General features: G+C 47.4%; 1 protein-coding gene across 2 annotated transcripts in view; it reads right to left on the reverse strand.

Moving 5' to 3' along the window:
• The window catches only part of ZDHHC20 (zinc finger DHHC-type containing 20), a 31139-nt gene extending 12512 nt beyond the window's left edge, over nucleotides 1-18627 (reverse strand). For both annotated transcript variants that reach the window (XM_006904818.3, XM_025047030.1), the window contains exons 1-7: nucleotides 18601-18627; nucleotides 14708-14811; nucleotides 9655-9775; nucleotides 8311-8380; nucleotides 7143-7175; nucleotides 6512-6632; nucleotides 305-437 (exon numbers count right to left, since the gene is read on the reverse strand). In XM_006904818.3, coding sequence (XP_006904880.1) covers nucleotides 305-437; nucleotides 6512-6632; nucleotides 7143-7175; nucleotides 8311-8380; nucleotides 9655-9775; nucleotides 14708-14767 — 538 coding nt within the window. In that variant the 5' untranslated portion in view covers nucleotides 14768-14811; nucleotides 18601-18627. The remainder of the gene's footprint in view (nucleotides 1-304; nucleotides 438-6511; nucleotides 6633-7142; nucleotides 7176-8310; nucleotides 8381-9654; nucleotides 9776-14707; nucleotides 14812-18600) is intronic.
• Between the last annotated feature and the right edge of the window lie 259 nt (nucleotides 18628-18886).

An 18886-nucleotide genomic window follows, 5' to 3' on the forward strand; every position in this document is an offset into this window, starting at 1 on the left:
TGGCGGAGGAGCCGCGAGCGTGGCTTAAGACCGGCCCGGCAATCAGCGAGCTGCCGCCACGTGCGCGTCACGCCCCGTCCTCCAGGCGGATGTCCTAGGACCGTGACAGCGGGAAACGGTTTTTACGTGCTCGTAAAGCGCGGCCAGCTCTCGGCCCTCACGCACACCGCGAGGAGCCGCTACACCTACACGCGGCCACTGTCCCCGCCGGCCACCGTGAGCGTTCACACACGATCACCTGCTCCTCGCCCGCCCACGGCCCCGCTCTGACTTCGCACTCGCCCGCCCCGTCCGAGCGCCATACCTATGGTCGTCCTGTTCTTCCCCACCAGCCAGCAGTGGTAGCTGAAGAGCGACAGGACGCTGACGAGGAACATGGTGGACACGAAGAACAGGAAAAGCACGTGGAACTTGGCACGCGTGTCCGGCAGCTCGTTCTGAGGGGAGGAAGGGCAGCGTTCGTTTGGGAGACACTCCGCCTCGGAGACACACCATCCTCTGGTTCTTCTAAACCCACCAGAAAAGTCAGATACGACGAGTAACGGAACCCATTACACAACATATCCCAGAACGACATTTCTGGACAGAAAACACGTATTATCAAAGGAGCTTACTTACATAAAAAGTCAGAGCCACTTGAAAAATTGCTCTCATTAAAATTTCACAATAATCAGTAACGAGATGGAAAGCCGGGCTTTGGGCCAGCATCCTGCATCCGGCGAGCCTTCCCCAGCACCCAGGGTGCGGGAGGGTTTCAACCGGCTGCTTTTAACTCTGCGCTGCTGCCCAGGAGCTGACTGGGAAACGCGTTTCTGTCCTTTTCCAGTCTCCATTTCTGGAGCGCGCTGCCACACGCCACCCCCGGGCCTGCTGCGCCTCCAGCCTCTGCGCCCCTGCCCGGCTCCTGCAGCTTCTCGTTGGGGAAATAACTTTAACACGAGGCGGCAGGGAAGGAAGGCAGCGTCCCGGTGCCCGTTCGCATGGCTGTGGTCCCTGCCCAGAGGCCAGTATCTACTGCTCGGAGGAAGTTCCTGCGTGTCACCTCTCAACATAAAACCACATGGGGTCACGGACGCCACTGGCACACGCGGTGGTCCTGCCCGTTGACAGGCTAAAGGGCAGGTTTTCAGCATTGCGTAATCCTGGTATGTGTCTTTTTTCCTTCTCTCCCAAAGTTAACTATAATACCTGTTAAACACACCAAGTGAGTCTTCTATCTCCCCACCTCGTGAAGCAAATGAGCATTACGTATCTTTGCTATAAACATCATAAACAAGATGACAAGAGTGTCATGGCAATAACGTATTTTACCTTTGGACAACTGTCTGGAGACTTCCTGCGGCAAAGCTTGTACAAATAGAGACAATGCATTAAGAAACCAATGTTCACACAAAATCCCCTGGACGCGACTTTCATAGATGTTTGCAGGAGCGCCCAGAGGCCACTCTCCAAGGTCACCAACGACCTTGTCTCAGAAGAGCAGACAACACACCGCCCTTTAAGCACATTACACACACACTTTACACACACACTTATCCGCTCAGCTTTCAAATATACTTATTAACCACAGTCACAACGCTGGATGTTACATCTCCAGGACTTACTTTACTTCGGCCACCTGTATGTATGAGCCGGGTCTTCTACGTTCCCATAGAAGCGGAATCATATGGTCTTTGTCTGCCTTATTTCACTTAGAAAATGCTTTCAAGGTCCATCCATGTTTTCCCAGTTCCATTTACTATCTCAAATGGCAGGATTTCCTTGTTTTGTTTTGTTTTTTTTTACAGATGAATAACATTCCATTGTACACAGATTGCACAATTTCTTTATCCGTTCATCCATCGATAGATGTTTGCTTGAGTGCGTGTCTTGACTACTATAAATGCTACAGTGAATTTGGGGGTGCAGATGTCTTTTCGAGTTAGTGTTTTTGTTTCCTTTGAATAAATATTCTGCAGTGAAATTGCTGGGTCATAAAGTAGTTCTATTTTTAGTTTTTTGAAGAGCCTCCTCACTGTTTTCCACAGTGGCTGTACCAATTTGCAACCCCACCATCAGTGCCATGGGGGTTCCCCTTTCTCCACATCCTCACTGACACTGCTGTATGTTGATTTACTGATGATGGCCATTCTGACAGCTATGAGGTTTGTGGTTTGGGTTTGCATCTCCCTGATTAGTGATGCTGAATATTTTTTCACGTACCTGTTGGCCATCTGCACGTCTTCTTTGGAGAAATGTCTCTTCGGCTCCTCTGCCTATTTTTTAATTGAATTGGGTTGTTTTTTGTTTTTTGGTTTTTTTTTTGCTACTGAGTTACATGAGTTCTCTATATATTTTAGATATATGGTTTGCGAATATTTTATCCTATTCTGTAGGCTGCCTCTTCACATTGCTGATGGTCTCCTTTACTGTGCAGAAGCTTCTCAGTTTGACGTAGCCCCACTTGTTTATTTTTGCTTTCGTTGTGAAATCCAGAAAATCACTGCCAAGGCCTAAGTGAAAGGGGGCAGTACCTGTGTTTCCTCCTGGGAGACTTGCAGCTTCGGGTTTATGTTCAAGTCTTTAATACATTTGGGGTTGATTTCTGTGTATAGTGTAAGACAGGTGGTCCGGTCTTCCCAACACCATTTACCAGAGAGACTGTCCTCTCCCCGTTGTGTATTGGCGGTTCCTCGGTCGTAAGTTGAGCGTATAGGCGTGGGTTCACTGCTGAGCTCTGCGTTCTGCTCCACTGATCCGTGTGTCTATTTTCATGCCAGTGTCGTGCTGTTTTGATCACTATAGCGTTGTAGTATAGTCTGAAATCAGACATCACGATTTCTCCAGCTTTATTCTTTATTCTCAAAATTGCTTTGACTATTTAGAGTCTTTTCTGGTTCCATACAAATTTTAGCACTGTTTTATTTCTGTGAAAAATGCCCCTGGGACTTGATAGAGATTGCACAGAATCTGTACATTGCTCTGGGTAAAAGGAACACTTTAACAAATTAATTCTTCCATTCCTGGAGTACAGACCATCTGTCCATTTATTTGTGCCCTCTTCAAATGCTTTCACCTCCTTAAAGTTATTTCTAGGTATTTTATTCTTTGTGATGCAATTATCTATACTTCTTTTTGATAATTTATCAGACATGCAACTGATTTTTCTGTATTGATTACGTATTCTGCGACTTTACTGAATTCGTTTATTAGTTCTAACAACGATTCTTTGATAGTCTTTAGGGTTTTCTATACATAGTATCATGTCACCTGCAAACAGAGAGTTTTACTTCTTCCTTTCCACTATCAATGTCTTTATTGGTCTTGCCTGATTGCAGTAGCTAGGATTTCCAGCATATGTTAAAATAAAAGTAGCAAGAGTGGGCACCTTTGTATGGTTCCTGATCTTAGAGGAAAAGTTCTCAGCTTCTCCCCACGGAGGATGACGTTAGCTGTGGGCCTGTCACAAATGGCCTTTATTATGTGTGGTGAGTTTCCTCTATACCCACTATGTGGAGAGATTTTATCATATGGATGTTGAAGTTCATAACATGCTTTTTCTGCGCCCATTGAGATGAACGTGTGTTTTAGCTTTCATTTTGGTGATGTGGTTTATCACACCGATCGATTTGCAGGTGGAGAAGCATCCTTGCAGCCCTGGAGAACAGCCCACCTGATCGTCGTGCATGATCCTTTTACTGTGTTGCTGAATTCGGTTTGCTAATATTCTGTTGAGGATTCACCAGGGATGTGAGCTTGTCATTTTCTTTCCTTGTAGTGACCTTGTCTAGTTTCTGTGTCAGGGTAATGCTGGCCTCATAAAATGAGTTTGGAAATGTTCCCTCTTCTTCTATTTTTTGGAAGAATTTGAGAAGGACTGGCGTTAGTTCCTTAGATGTTTGGTAAAATTCATCAGTGAAGCCACCAGGTCCTTGGACTGCTTCAGCTGGGAGGCTTTTGGTGACTGATTGAATCTCCTTACTAGTCATTAGTTTGTTCGAATTTTCTATTTCATCGCAGCTCAGTCTTGGAAGGCTGTATGTTTCCAGCAATATATCCATTTCTTCTAGGTTGTCCAGTTTTGGCATCTAACTATTCGTAGTAGTCTCTTATAATCCTTTGTATTTCTGTGGCATCAGTTGTAATGTCTCCTCTCACATTTCGGATTTTGAGTCCTCTCTCTTTTCTTGCTGAGTCTCGATAAAGGTTTCTCTATTTTATCTTTACAAAAACAAAACAGAACAAAAAAACAAAAAAACAGCTCTTAGTCTCCCTGGTCTTTTCCATTGTCTTTTTATTTCCCCCCAATCTCAGTTCCTTCCTTCCTTCCACTGGCTCGGGCTCCGTGTGGTCTCCCTTGTCTCGTTCCTTGAGCTGTAGCTGGGAGTGAGATCTCTCTTGCGTCTCAGCGTGCACTGCTGTGAGCTTCCCTCTCCGAGCGGCCTTTGCTGCACCCATACGTTTGGTCTGTCGTACTTCCGCTTTTATTTGTCTCAAGATATTTTCCGATTTCTTCTTTGGTTGTTCGGTGGCATGTTATTTAATGTGCACATACCTGTGAATTTTCCAGTTTTCTTTTTGTAACTGATTTCTAGTTTCATTCCATTGTGGTTGGAAAAGATGCTTAATATAATTTCAGACTTAAGGTTATTACGACCTGTTTTTTGGCCTCGCACGGAGCTATCTTGAGATGAGAATGCTCCGTGGGACTTAAGAAGAATGTGTACTCTGTTGCTTTTTGGACGGAGTGTTCTGTGACGTCTGTTAAGTACATAGGGTCTAACGTGCCCTTTGAGGCCAATGTTTTCTTATTGATTTTTTTTGGTCTGGATGATCTATCCATTGATAAAAGCGGGGTCCCCTACTATTATTGTCCTGCTGTCTATGTCTCCCCTTAAGTCTGTTAATATTTGCTTTCTGTACTTAGGTGCTCCTGTGTTGGGTACACAAATGGTTTTCTCTCGGATGTCCACTAACTCCCTTCCAGGCTTTGCTCAAACCTTGTCTTCTTACTAAGGTCTACACTGAAGGCGCTAGCACTGCCACCTGCCCGTCCCGCCCACTCCCACACCTGGCCAATCCCTCACCCTAGCTTCTTCGTAGCATTTACTTTATAATATGCGATATAATTTATCTCTTACATTTACTGTTCGTCTCCCTCTTCTCAAAGGTAAGCACTACAAAGACATGACTCTTTGTTTCATGTCCCAGAATGCCTGGCACATTGTCGGTACTAAATAAGTATTTATTAAATAAATGAAGAAAAAAGTAGATTTACGATTACTAGTCTTCCCTTACTCATGATGCATCTTAAAAAGTAAATAAACATTTGCTCTTTAATTAATGAATCATTACATGAAAACGCTGCTGAAGTTTCTGGTAAGAAAACGTGAAATTCTACAGCTGGGCTTCATTCGCTCTGGCCCTGAAGCGTCGTCCTTCTCAAAGCACCGCCGAGTGGTGCTGAGCGGGTGTAGACAGAGTGAACCGCCCGGCCCGGACGCGCCTCCCCCACCCAGCGCCCTGCTGGAGCCCACCTGCAGCCACACCTTCCGTGTGGCCTCACACGGCAGGAGGCGCGTCCCCGCCCTCACCGGGGTTCAGTACCAGGCGCCCAGGGACAGCCGGTGTGCCCAGAGACCGCCGAGTTATTCACGCTGGGCTGGCCAGCCCCAGCCACCCACCCCGGGGCCTGGCCTTCCCCGCAGAACCACGGCGAGGGCCCTGGTGCTCTGGGTGGCCTGCGTGGCTGTGGGCATGGCATGGCTGCCCCTTGGGAACTGTGAGTGACACACTCTCTGTTCAGTGGCAATCATCTCCTGATCTGCTGGCTTCACTGCACCCGAGTAATAGTAAAACTACATTCTAAACCACCTTCATAGGGTTTTTGGGAAAAGCAAATAATAAAGTACTTTTTAACCACCATAATCTCCCCTTCAAAATCAAAGATTTAAATGTGAAAACAAAAACAACAAAAATCCCAAAAGAAAACACAGGTGATTATTTGTATAAATTTAAAGAAAATAGACTAAAGCCAGAAATTATTAATAAAAAGGACTGCTTTTAAATAAAAAGAAAATCAGAAATCATAAAAGTAATGCTTTAAAAATACAAAACGTTGAAAAAACATTTGCAACTCATGACAGGAAAAGGATCACTATCTAGAGACAGGAAAGAGACAAGTGATGCCCAGCGCGGGGGACGCCCCTTCCGTCGCTGGAAAGCCGCAGTGGGCCTCGTCGACTCAGACAAAGGCAGTCACTTCCCTGAGACTGACACGTCTGCTGTCAGAGTGTGGCTGACACAGCCTGGGTCACTCTAAAGCAGCTCACTGTATCCTGTTTAATATTCACTTATTTACAAGTAAACACGTACCTGTGAAGGTAAATATCACCTGTTTGCCCTCTGATCCATTATAGATTCTAACTAGGAAAATTAAAGTGTAGCTACTCATAATAAAGAATAAATTCCTTGCGAATATAGCATCTTAAAAAGTCTTAAGTACATGTTTTAAGAGAGAAAAAAGACTTACCGTCCAAAATTTTATAAAGTACTGTAAAACTGTTGCAGCCACGAAAAGGCAATATAATAAGGAATACAATAAAAACAGCAGGAAGAACTTGTAATTAGAAAATCCCACACAGTTATTCACCCTAAAAGAATAAAACAGGACAAATCATAAACTCACAAAAATCAAAATCAGGGGCTGGAAGGAGGGGAAATGGGGAGTCTGTGGCTGGCCGCACGAGGTGACACATTCAACACCACCGGAGTGACCTCAGAGACGGGTAAGTTGGTGAACTGTATGCTTTCTTTTTTTACTGTAATAACAACGATAATAAGACTTTTCAAAAAACTTAATTGTTATTACTTGGAAATGCTCATTTGGGCAGTATGGAGCAATGCCTTAATTGTGGATGTATGTTTTTAATAAATGCTACAAGGAATTTGGAATTTTGACGTTAATTCTTAATGTTTAATTATTTGGGTTAATATCAAAATGCGTTTTTAAAGGAAAACATTTAATATAAAGATGTATATACATATATATCTATGAGTAATTAAATTGACCTTGAAAATTTAGGAATGCTGAGGTAAATCGCTCTAAATTCTCTGCTCCCGCCCCTCCCCTACCCTGTGTGAGTCCCTGTTTCAATACATACCAAGGACAGTGATGGTCCATCTTAAGAATACATCTAAAAAACAAATATGCATAAGAAAACCCATGTAGGAAATTCTCCTAATTCTAATTTCTGATCCTTTTTTCCTTACAATTGTCCCTTTACAGATATATCTTAGAAAAACCAGCCTAGTAAATATGAGGTTAGAGACAATTTCTGATATTTCCACCAATACTTTCATAGGTAAGAGGTAAAGATTTTTTACCCCAGGAATGCAGCTGAGCACAGGCGGTCAGTCACCTGGGACCACAATTTGCAAGTGACATTTTAATATACAGATATTGTGCAAATAGCACTTGGTCCGCTAGCTTGGTCCAGCTGACAAATCGGCTGAGGGAAATAAAACGAAATACAGAAATCCCTATTTTAAATATGTGCAAGTCACAAAAATAAAACTTTAGAAGCAAATCTGTTAAAATATTAACACTGATGGGCTTATAGATGGTTCTTTTTTTCCACATATTTTATAAAATTCTATCCCATGGATAAGCACTACTGTACTTTTATAATCAGAAAAAAAGAATCCCACAATTTGCACCCCGCATGTATGTGTAATTTATTTTGTACGAAGTTGGACTGTGGATCATCTCGAAAAATACACTAAATGAGTAAACGAACACCCAGAAGGTTGAACAGCTTGTCTAACTCAAGTTCACGGACTAAGTGGGATTCTCAAACTGGAGGTCTTCCCTTCGACACACTGCCTTCTTACAGGTGCATGGGAATAAGCCTTTCAAATTTTTCAGGGAACAATGTTAGAAAGGGTAACTGAGAACAGTATTTTTGTGGTTTGTTAGGTTTTAATATCAACATTAATAATAAAATAAAATGATTGTCTTTAGGTCTTTTTAACCCAGGAAATAAAGTTATCATTCTCAAGGGGGATATTACATACTTGCTTGTCAATATTCTATACAAGCATGGACATATATGTAAAGAAAATTCTACCAACCAGTACAGGAACTGTTATCGAAGATCGCCCTGAAGAATATTCTAGCTTACAGGAATATCTGTTAGCCCGCGCACGTGGCAATGATGGGGAGGGAGAAGCGTTTGCTGAGGATGAAGCACGGGATGCCCCGTCCCCTCCTGCTCTCCCATCGGCCCCCAGTGCTGGGGCGTAAGGAGGGCGAATGCGGGCAACACTTACGTGTCACACGCCGAGCAGTGATGCGCGCGGTCGGGCTTCATCAGCTGGCATCTTTCGCAGTATCTGATGGCTACATGTAAGAGGTAAGAGGAACTGGGTGAAGGAGGTACACGCCCAGTGAACTTGACTATGATGTCCGCTTTCATTCTTTTTTATTTGACATTTTTTTTTCTTTGCTTTCATTTCTTGTATAAACGGCTCAGGGGAAAAGGACAACTACTGACTGCCATCAGGTTGCACACTAGTTCTCCTACTGACTGTCTCGGTTCCTGGGTCAGCAACTCACTTTCTATGAGCCTCAGTTTCCTCTTCTGCACATGCAATGAACGACTGTGCAGATTAAAACAAATCTTGGGAGCAAATCGTACTCTCAACAAAGCACTGAGCCCCGTCTGGGTGAGTGCGGGGTGGCCCAAGGCTGCTCTCCAGGGCGGCGGGCAGCACCACCAGCGGTGAGAGCGCGGAGGCCCTTGGTGCAAACGCTTCCTGCTCGCGGCTCCCAGCACGAACCGCTGCGGACATCAGGGGGTCGCGCTAAGAGCAGGCCACTTGACCGTGACCCAGAGTTTTGTGTGTCATCTCGAGGCTTCATAAATTCTCTAAAATCTTGAATTTGGGGTTAAAAACATCTATCTAATCTGCACAACTACAACTACTGAACAATTATTGTACACCGGATCCTTCGTAATTAAATATAAAAGGGGATTATTTTAAATTAGCTATCACTTACTGAAAACTGATTCTATACCAAGATCTATACCCAGTGCGCGTGTCACTGACGGATCCACTAACCCAGAGACGCAGGCATCATCATCCTCATTTACAACGAGGAAGCCAGTGGCTCTAGCTGCACTGCTAGCGGAAAAGCTGGGGTCTGCGCTGAAACCCACACTTCATTCTATGCAGGCAATTTACTACGTATGCAAAAAAGGACAGCATTCGACCCATGAAAACTCAGTCAAGTACCCCCTCAGAAAACCTCCACTTGAAATCGCAATGTGTGTGTCACTGCCCACGGGGAAGGCTCCTTGTCCCTCCCCTCGGGGTGAAGCACAGTGGGCTCTGGGCCAGAGCGCCTCAATTCACACCTGCTTCTTCACATGACCTGTGTGACTCTGTGACACGTTACTTAGCCCCGTGCGTGTTTCTTAGTCTGTGAAATGGAGACGAGAGGGCCCGCCTCGCAGGGCCGTGGCGAAGCCGAAGTGGGCTCCCAGGCGCCCGCACTCAGAACCGGCAGCCTGGCCCGCGCCCCCATCGGCCAGGCGAGCGAGTGGACCTCACAGGAATGACTGCTCCCTAGATATTCTCTGGAAAGAAAAGCTTCGGGTTTGTTTTCCTTACTTTTCGAGGCTGAGGTGGTGTAGATAGGTAAGTCCCTTGCTGTTCTTCTCAAAATTGCTTGTTGTCTTTCTTGGCTGAATTCTTTTTCATAACGTTCCTTTTCAGAACTGGACAGGTAGAACTATAAAAGGAGAAATAACTGTTAATTCTTTTCAATCCCCCGGTTAATTACCATCACACTCAGAAAACAAAGTTTTACCCAAAACAGAAAAACAAAACTTTTCCTCTATGAAGGCAAAACTTGTCTTCGAATTTAAGACTCTAAATCAAGTACACCTGAACAAAACCACACACCTCTGACACACTGAAGGATGTTCGCGCCACACGATGACGGCAAAGGACACGAACACAGTATTTCTGCAGCTTTGTTTTTATAAAGTTAAATTCTTCCACCCAGAGAGATTTAATATATTTTTTCTATTAGTAATAATTTTGGTGTTTGAAGCTAGTGTCAAGAGATTTTTAATTTTTAGAAAACTGTCCAAAAAGTCACTTGCTTTGGGTAAAGGCTAAATCACAGACCTCGGGGTCCTACTATTTCCTGCCAATGTCTCCATGAGGTCCACAAGTCATTCTTTCGCTACTTCGCGTTGGCATTTAGACAGCTACCGGCAGACCCTTCCCCAGAACAGCGAGGACCGTCAAGGCAAGGACGGTCTGTCATGCAGAGATGGAGCTGTTTCAAGTTCACGTCTTCGCTTCGTTCCCGTGGCGTGGCGGCCTCGCGTTTGCCTCCTCCAACAGAGGTCCCCTTCAGAGGAGTAGTGGGTGGCCCCTCTGCTGATGCCATCCCAGCATGAAGGACCCTCGGCTCCACGCTTCCGTTTCAGGGGCCCGAGGCTCACGTCTCTCCTGGAGGGAAGCAGAGCCTCGCCACCGGCGGCTGCCTTTCGGGACACTGGCCGTAGCTGTTCATGAAGAAACAAGCCTGGGAAAGGGCTCTGCCGCCACCCGCTTCAGGACCCAGCGCCCAGGGTGCAGCCTGCGCCTGATGCGAGTCAAGGGTGCTGAGCCCCCGCTGTGTCCGGCTGCTCCCGCCACGTGCGCTCGGCTCGCCCTCAGCCAGCTGCAAGTCGCTCCTGTCACTTCTGGACTCTGAGACTCCGTCGGCCTTTCTCCTGTGTCCAAAATGTCACATGACCCAACGCTGCCTCCCTGTGTTGGAACTTTCGGGCCTGCGTAACCCCCGTGCCCAGGTCCCTCCACAACGCCTCCCTGTGTTGGAACTTTCGGGCCTGCGTAACCCCCGTGCCCAGGTCCCTGTGGATCTGTGTCTGCTCGTCTGGTCACCAGGGCACTGCGGTTGGGGGGTGGAAGAGGCCATTTCGATCGCCTAGCCCGGCTGCCACAACCAAACCCTGCCGGTGCAGGAAGTCCCAGGTCACTTACAAGGCAGAAGTAACACGGCCGCCTGACCGGGACGGAAGGGAGCAGCACGGAGGCCGCGATCTGACAGCCGAGGCTCTGGATGCTGCTCATCCCGCCCCTCGGCAGGGAGGAGCCCCCTGAACTCTATGGTCCAGAAACCGGCCCCCGGAAGCCGCCCGCCCCTCCCAAGAGCGGAGACTCGCTAGTTCTGAAGCATCGTGATGTTAGCGCACATCTGGGCAGCAGAGCTTCCTGTGAGATCTGGGCAGACGGCCCGGGCTGTCCTCCTTCTGGCCCGCGCAGTACCTAGGCCCAAACGTCGTCCCTTCTCCTTAACAACTAAGGTTTCAAATTATGAAAAGCTTACATCGAATGAACATCTCAAGAGATGTGAGAATTTTAGATGGGGAATGGAATAAAACAAAATTTGACATGCATTAGTTTTGAAATTATTACTAAAAGTCTATTTTTCATTAAAAAGTACCAAACAAAATTCAAGCTATGAAATGTCATTATTTTAAAATCGGTGTTCGGACAGCTCAATTTAAATACATATTAAATACCAGCTAAGAGCTTGGCGTCCTATATGCCAGGGACCAGGGACCCAAAGACTGAGGAGAATGCAGCCCGTGCCATCGAACGTGCACCCCCAGTCTCGTGGGGATGTCGGATCGGCCACGTGAAGAGCTGCAGATTACAGGTCAGCATGATAATACGGCACCGACAGCACCGCGCAGGTAAGACAGAAGCTCCTTTGGGGGTGCTGCCCACGAGGGCTTCCGGGAAGAAGTGGTCCCTAAGCTGCGTTTCGAAGGATGAACAGGAACCTGCGGGGAGACACAGAGCGGGCGAGGACCTGGGCAGAGCGCGTAGAAGGCGCAGCCGTGCGGGGCATGAGGCCAGTGGCGTCCCAGCTGCGGAAGGGCCTGGCACCTCACGCGGGAGCATGATCTCTATGGGCAGCCGGCTGACCGTCTCCGCGGGTGGCCGGTGACGGGGACACTTCCTTCAGAGAGATGACTCTTAGTGACTGTGGACACCGCCAGCTCTTCCTCTGCTGCTGCCGCTGCAGCGGCCACTCACACACGTGTGTCACAACCTGTGCGTCAGGCACACACCAGGCTGACTCCAGGGGATGAGGGGACGGCGGTAAACAGCTTCTTCCTCCCGACGGTCACCCTTCAGGGGGAGCCCTCGAAGCTCGTGCCAGCGTCCCCTTAGCCAGGTTCGCGGCCGCCCTGCCCGACCCGCTTTCCTGCCAGCGGCCCCGGCCTGCGTGCTCCACCACGGGGCTGGTTCTTTTGCAAGCTGATCACAGTCTGTGATCATAACAGCGCTGTCTGTCTTCCTGTTTGTGTTCCCAGAGCCCGCCACCGTGTGACAAACAGCAGGTGCTCAGTCCTTGCTGAGGAAAGAATGGGAAATCCCCAAAATGGATGTTTTTGCTTTTTATATCAATCAGTTCCCGTGGATCTGACGCCACTGCTGCTCTGAGCGATGAGCTCCGGAGTCCCCTTCCCGCTGCCACCGGCCTCAGGGCTTCGTGCTACTTGGAGAAGCCACGCAGTCCGTGCTCAGCAGGTCTGTTGGGGAAGAGGCCTTGAGGTCCTGCTCTCGGTCGTCACGGCCGCCCGGCGGAGCTGGCGCCTCGCGGGTGCAGCGTTCGCCCTCGGCGGGGCAGCGAGCGAAGGCCCACGTGCTGGCCGGAGGCGATGTGGAGGAGAGCGCGACAGAAGTGATCTGTCCCTCGGGAAGCGGAGGTTCCAGAGGGGACACATGCAGTGACACCGGCAGGCACAGAGGCAGATGGTGGGCGAGGGCTTAAGCCCGGGCGGAGCACAAACAGCCCGAGCGAGGCGACGAGGCCTAAAGACGCCTCACGCACTGCCACTGCCCACGGCGCCCCGCAGCCCGTGCTGACCGTGGCACCGCACCTCGGCTGACCACGTGTGTTGTTAAACGACCCGGCCGCCACGACCGCCTCTGCAGCTCACAGAGGTCATGTGTGAGCTGCAGACGGCTGAGCAGTTTCCGTCACTTGGCTGCCAGGTGGCAGGGGTCTGGGTGGCCTGTCTGAGGTCCTCGCCTCTCCACCACACTGCTCCTCTGAAGTGTCACCCACTGCTTCTCTTGTTCGTCTTGATTTCCTAGGTGAGACCTGAACATTCACATATGCTATGTTTTCAACAGCCATCCCTGCTAGTTGTCGGTTAAATAAGATCAGGTCATTTCGACTTAGAGATTAAGACATGGATGGCATAACTTTAAGGGCTGGCTGAAGAAACACTAAGTTTTATTAATGGTCAGATCACCCCTTAAAACAAAAGCACTCGGTAGGGGAAATGGGCACAAAGTCTGGCTCTGTCTACCGATGCTGACTGTACACACGCCTCACGATCCAGCGACCCGCTCCCCGAAGAACCGCCCGTGCTGGCACGTGTGCACCACGCACGTGTGCCAGAGCGTCACAGCGGCCTGTGGTGACCTTCCCCTGGAAGCTGCCCAAACACCCGTGACCTGAGCAACACAAAGCATGTTACCTGCCACGGCTGGACAGAAACAATGAGCATGAATGGCCCGCAAGTGGGCACAGCGACACAGACACTTGTCACAAGTAGAATGCCAATGAAAGCCAGACACACAGCGCACGTGTTGTGTGACTCCATTTACGTGAGGCACACAACCAGGCAGACCGCAGAGGAGGTGGGAGGTGGCTGAGGAGCTCACGGGAGGCTGGTGATGCTGTCCCCTGAGCTGGTGGCAGGTACTCAGCTCTGCCCAGTCAGTGAAACGTCACCAAGTGTACATTATGGTACGTATACTTCTCTACATATATGTTCTTCTGTGATAAGTGAAATAGAAGCTAATATTTTTAAACATATGGTCTATAAGTTTCAATGAATTTCAATGAGTTTTAACGGAGAGAAATAACTACATCGTTCCCGTCAGCTAATGCTACGTGAGTGCCATCGTGTGAAGGGGCTGCGTGAAAGCTTTACCCAAGTGCGTCTCACTTAACCCTGACTGACACCCGAAGGAGCCTGGCACTACGAGCAGCTCCCTTGTCCAGCAAGAGACCCGAGGCTCAGGCTGCAGCAGAAGCCCCAGACCCGGACACCCCCAGCTCCAGCACACACTCTGGCGCGCCTGGCCGCACGGTGGTTCAGGCAACATCACGGTGAGAGAGACGTGCCGGTCAAAGCCTAACTCCACGGGAATGTTTGCTCACGTCTTCCAAGTGGGGCCGTCCCTTGGCCATGCTAAGAGACAACAAGCCATAACCTAGACAAGTCGTTTCCCTCCAACGCTGTCTTCAGTTGCAGCCTGTTCGTTCAGGCCTGAGAAAATGCAAACATTGGGGTTCCCACAAACAAACCCCGCTTTCCCGACTCGCTTCCACCCCTTAAGATGTTTACCCCAGTGAGATAAAGTGTGTCCCTAGTTTAAGGAACTATAGCATGGCAGAAAAACATTAGTACAGCTAAACTCTGATACCACGATTCGCCGCTGGCATGCCGCTTCGGTGGGCCGTGGGCCGAAGACTCACACCCACGACGCAGTTACCAGCACGTCTCATGAACGGAAATAGAACAAACGCGTTAGGTCATAAAGGTTTAGCGATGGTCATACAGGGGAAACCCACAATTAGTTACAGCATTTGGCAATTTACCAACATTAACTTTACCTCTTTGGAGGGGGAAGCGGGAGACGTGAAAATTGTCATCCAATACGACCATACAAACATAACAAAGAACAGATGGAAAGCCACAAGGTAAACAACGGCCTTTCCTGGTAAATAAAAACAAATAATATTTCATTGATCCCAGTGAAAACAGGAAAAAAAATTACATTAGAACAAAAGTTTAGGGTCAGGAGGCTTAACCTAATAAAACATTTAATTAAAACATATGAAACACATCAAATATACAAAGTCCTTTACCTGCATGATGTAATGTTACAGATACGAAGAAGCATCCTGCTCCTGCATTTCAGAGTTATTGGTATGGTTTGTAAGTAAAGACTGCGGTCTGAGATGCAATGAGATTTTATAAAGTTGCTAAACATTGAAATTAAAACTCCTTTACTCACTACAGTTCAAGCTCTTCCTAAAAGTTAGACTTTAAATAACTTAAAACAGATTCCATCACTATGAACATTAAATCCAAGGAAATATAAACTGAAAATGCATAAAAGAAGTTCCTACCACAGTGAATAATCAGCACGTTTGAAAAACTCAATTCCTGGATTGTTCACAAAAGGCATCTTGAATTTCATTCTCCTTTTTGACATAGGATAATGAAAAAATTTCAGCCAATTTGAATTTCTGCCATAACTGTTTCCTAGGTGGACCAGTGTAACATTCCAGCATCTTAATCACCAAGTATTAACTCGCTGATATAACTCAGAGCTTTTTGCTGTGTTCTGGAGTTTTCCTACCTGAAGAAGTGGACTGGCTTCTACGAGAAGCCAGAACTGTCTAGCAGGTGCTTGAACTCTTTCCGTTGGGAATGTAGCATCACAAAAATGCACAGACGAGCATAAAAGTCTGAAACGTTACTTTTTAAAGTTCAGATCGAATATTGCTTCTTCCACTAAAGCCTTCTCCATCACTCTCAGAATTCATCACCCTTCTCACTCTACTCCCCAAATAACTCGCTCAGGCTTCAATTAACTGCTTAATGTTGATGAGCTCCATGCAAAACACTTAGCGCCTGGCGCAGAGTAAAAAGCCTCAATAAATGTGGCTATTATCACTGCTGAAGGGAAGCAGAGCCTCGCCACCGGCGGCTGCCTTTCGGGACACTGGCCCTAGCTGTTCATGAAGAAACAAGCCTGGGAAAGGGCTCTGCCGCCACCCACCTCCCGCTTCAGGACCCAGCACCCAGGGTGGGGCCTGCGCCTGATACGAGTCGAGGGTGCTGAGCCCCCGCCGTGTCTGGCTGCTCCCGCCACATGCGCTCGGCTCGCCCTCGGCCAGCTGCAAGTCGCCCCTGTCACTTCTGGTCTTTGAGACCCCGTCAGCCTTTCTCCTGTGTCCAAAATGTCACATGACCCGACGCTGCCTCTCTGTGTTGGAACTTTCGGGCCTGCGTGACCCCGGTGCCTGTGCCCGTGTCCGCGCGTCAGAATGTTACTTTCCCCTCCCATCTGCTCTGCAGTCTGGTCACCTCCGGCCAGGACTCAGCGGGCGGCAAGAAGGCGGGTTTGCGCCCCACGTCGCGACTACTGCGCAGGCGCCCTGGTCGCCTCGAGCGGCTCCGGGTGCGCACGCCCGCGGGTGTCTCCCAGGGGACCGGGACGCACAGCCTACTGACCTGCGGTGCCGGGAGCCACCTCGGAACGAGGCCGCCAAGCCTTTACGGCGCTAACGTGTTCAGAGGGCTGTCCTTCCCTAGGCCTGGGGTTGTTTCCCTTATATTCTTGGTTTTAAGAATGTCCTTTTAAAATAAAGTAATACAAAGTTGGCCACGGCTGGGAGCCTGGCACTTTCCTGCAGGTGTCCAAGAGGCAGTGTGACGGACCCCAGTTCCAGCCGCCCCACCCTCGGTCCGCGGCTGCTCCAGTCCTCACCCACGTGCCCTAGGCCTCGAGGACCTCGGGGGCGCCCCCGACGGCCGCTGCTCGGTCCGCCACCTTGGCCCGAGGCCGCCCGCTGGACGGCGAGCGGGGCGGACCCTGGGCCACCCTCACGGCGGCCCCGGAACGCGTCCTCTCCGCTTGCAAACGTCAAATCCGGGGCTCGGAGAATTCAGCGTCTTGCTGCGTGTCCCTCAGCTACTGAAGGGTGAGGCCAGAGTCCAAAGCCCCGTCTGCTGATGAGCCCATGGCTGTCCGCCCTGTCGCACCCGCCGTCATACTCTCCTCCAATGCCCTCGGCCGTCAGGGCCACCTGGGCCCGCGGCTGGGGCCGAGATGCACCCGGCCACAACCTGCTCCGCTCCCAGCTCTACTCTGGGCTCAGCTCCACTGACCTGTCACCCTTATGGGAGCTTCTGTGATCTCAAACTCACGTGGTGCCAGCCCGGCGCCCTCCAGGGGGCACCCACGGGCGACCACCGGGTCGGGTATCGCTCCCTTGTGTTTCTCCTTTGGAAAGTGCGCTGGGCTCAGCCTCCAACTGACACACCCACTGTCACCTGGCTCGCCTGAGCTCTTGCCTAGCCCCTATGAGCGGTTGGCAGCCCTCACCCACACACTTGCTTAGAGGTAAATGGCAATCTCAAGTTACTTTAACGGTCTTGGTCATTTAGGTACCTGCCACTAAGGCTAGCATGCAAAACAATATACTCTAAAAATACTTTTTAAAGCATTTAATATATTTTTAGAATATTTCTGCTTTCCGTAAGAACAAAAACAATGGCTTTTACTTTAAAAAATTCTTAATCCTCCGTTAAAAAAATAGATAAATCAGCATAACACCTGGAAAATAGTAAGTACTTAACAGATGGCTAATTATCAAATTATAATGTAAAGAATAATAGAAAACGTTGCTTTTAAACTAATTCGAATTCATGTGGTTGCTACTAAGCAAATTTCTGGTTACATACATGTATGCTAAAGAAATATATAAAGTAAAGTTAACGAGGCAAACTAAATCGAAGCAGAAGGAAAAACTGAACCTATGTCAAAAAGTCTGAATCGAAAATCCCCTGTGACTCAATTAAAAGACACACCAGAGAGCAAACAGAAACTTCATCAAAAGACTCTTTGAACGACATGGGGAAACAGCCCCAAGAAATAATAACACAAGTTACAAGTCCTGTTAGAAGCACTCCAGAAATTCTCTGCTTTCTGTGTGTGTGCTTTCAACACAGGGGAGACAGTTTCGATTTAAAGGGAGAAAAATAAGCCTTGCAGATTGAGTCTGTGTTTATTCTGTTACTGAGAAATGAGATTCAGAGACAGCTCGAGATTTGCTTGCTTCATGCCTAATTATTTCCAATACTAAGAATAAATACTAATTTCTAACTGTTCAACTGTTCTAGACATCCTCTGGAATTTTGTATCTCTGATCATATTTTATTTTTTAAATTTGATGTCAATGGATTTACAATTTTATTTTCTTTCCATGAAATTTTAAGCAATGATTTTTCCCTCTAGGCACTGTCTCTTTGACCAGTCTTTATAAAAACTTTAATTCCCTTTCAAAATGAACTAGTAAAACAATTTACAGTCTGGTTACTTAATTAAATGCCTGTGAGTAGCAAAGTACTGTTTGTAACAAACACATAAATAAGAGAAAACAAAATCCTCAATCAGCTAGAATTGATATTAAAAACTTTAAACTACTACTATAAAGAGTTCTTGGCACACAAGGCAGAAATTCATATATAAGTATATCAAACAAGTGTGACTACTATGCGCCTTACAAAAGTTAGTTCTATTAATATAAATAACGCAAATGAGAATATGTTGAAAGTATAGCAAGAAACCCAATATAATGTCTCATTTCAATTACTTAAACTTTAAAAACATGTTTTTCTTTCTAAAAACAAGAACACATATAGTCATCACTAATAAAAAACTGCACTTGACACCGTAAGCAATGTACTTAAATTGAGACTAAAAGGGCCTTACCTTTTTCTCCATTTCCAGAAAGAGTAACTAGAACAGAAGAAAAAACAGTAAATAAGCACACTTTTGAACATTTTGTGCATAAATTTTACTACAGGTTGACTGTTCATCTACCATCATTTTCATAAAAATAAAATTTAGTATAAAATGTAAACACTCATGCAAATTCAGAATTGCACACTCGAAAAACCCTGAAAACACTAAAATGCTAAAATTCAAATTCTTTATTATTAACGCTGTGATCCCATTTAAAACCCTTTCTGGCCTTGTTAATAAGAGTTGTGATGTC

The sequence above is a fragment of the Pteropus alecto genome, unplaced genomic scaffold (genome assembly GCF_000325575.1).
Source record: "Pteropus alecto unplaced genomic scaffold, ASM32557v1 scaffold80, whole genome shotgun sequence".
NCBI classification, from domain to species: Eukaryota; Metazoa; Chordata; class Mammalia; order Chiroptera; family Pteropodidae; genus Pteropus; species Pteropus alecto.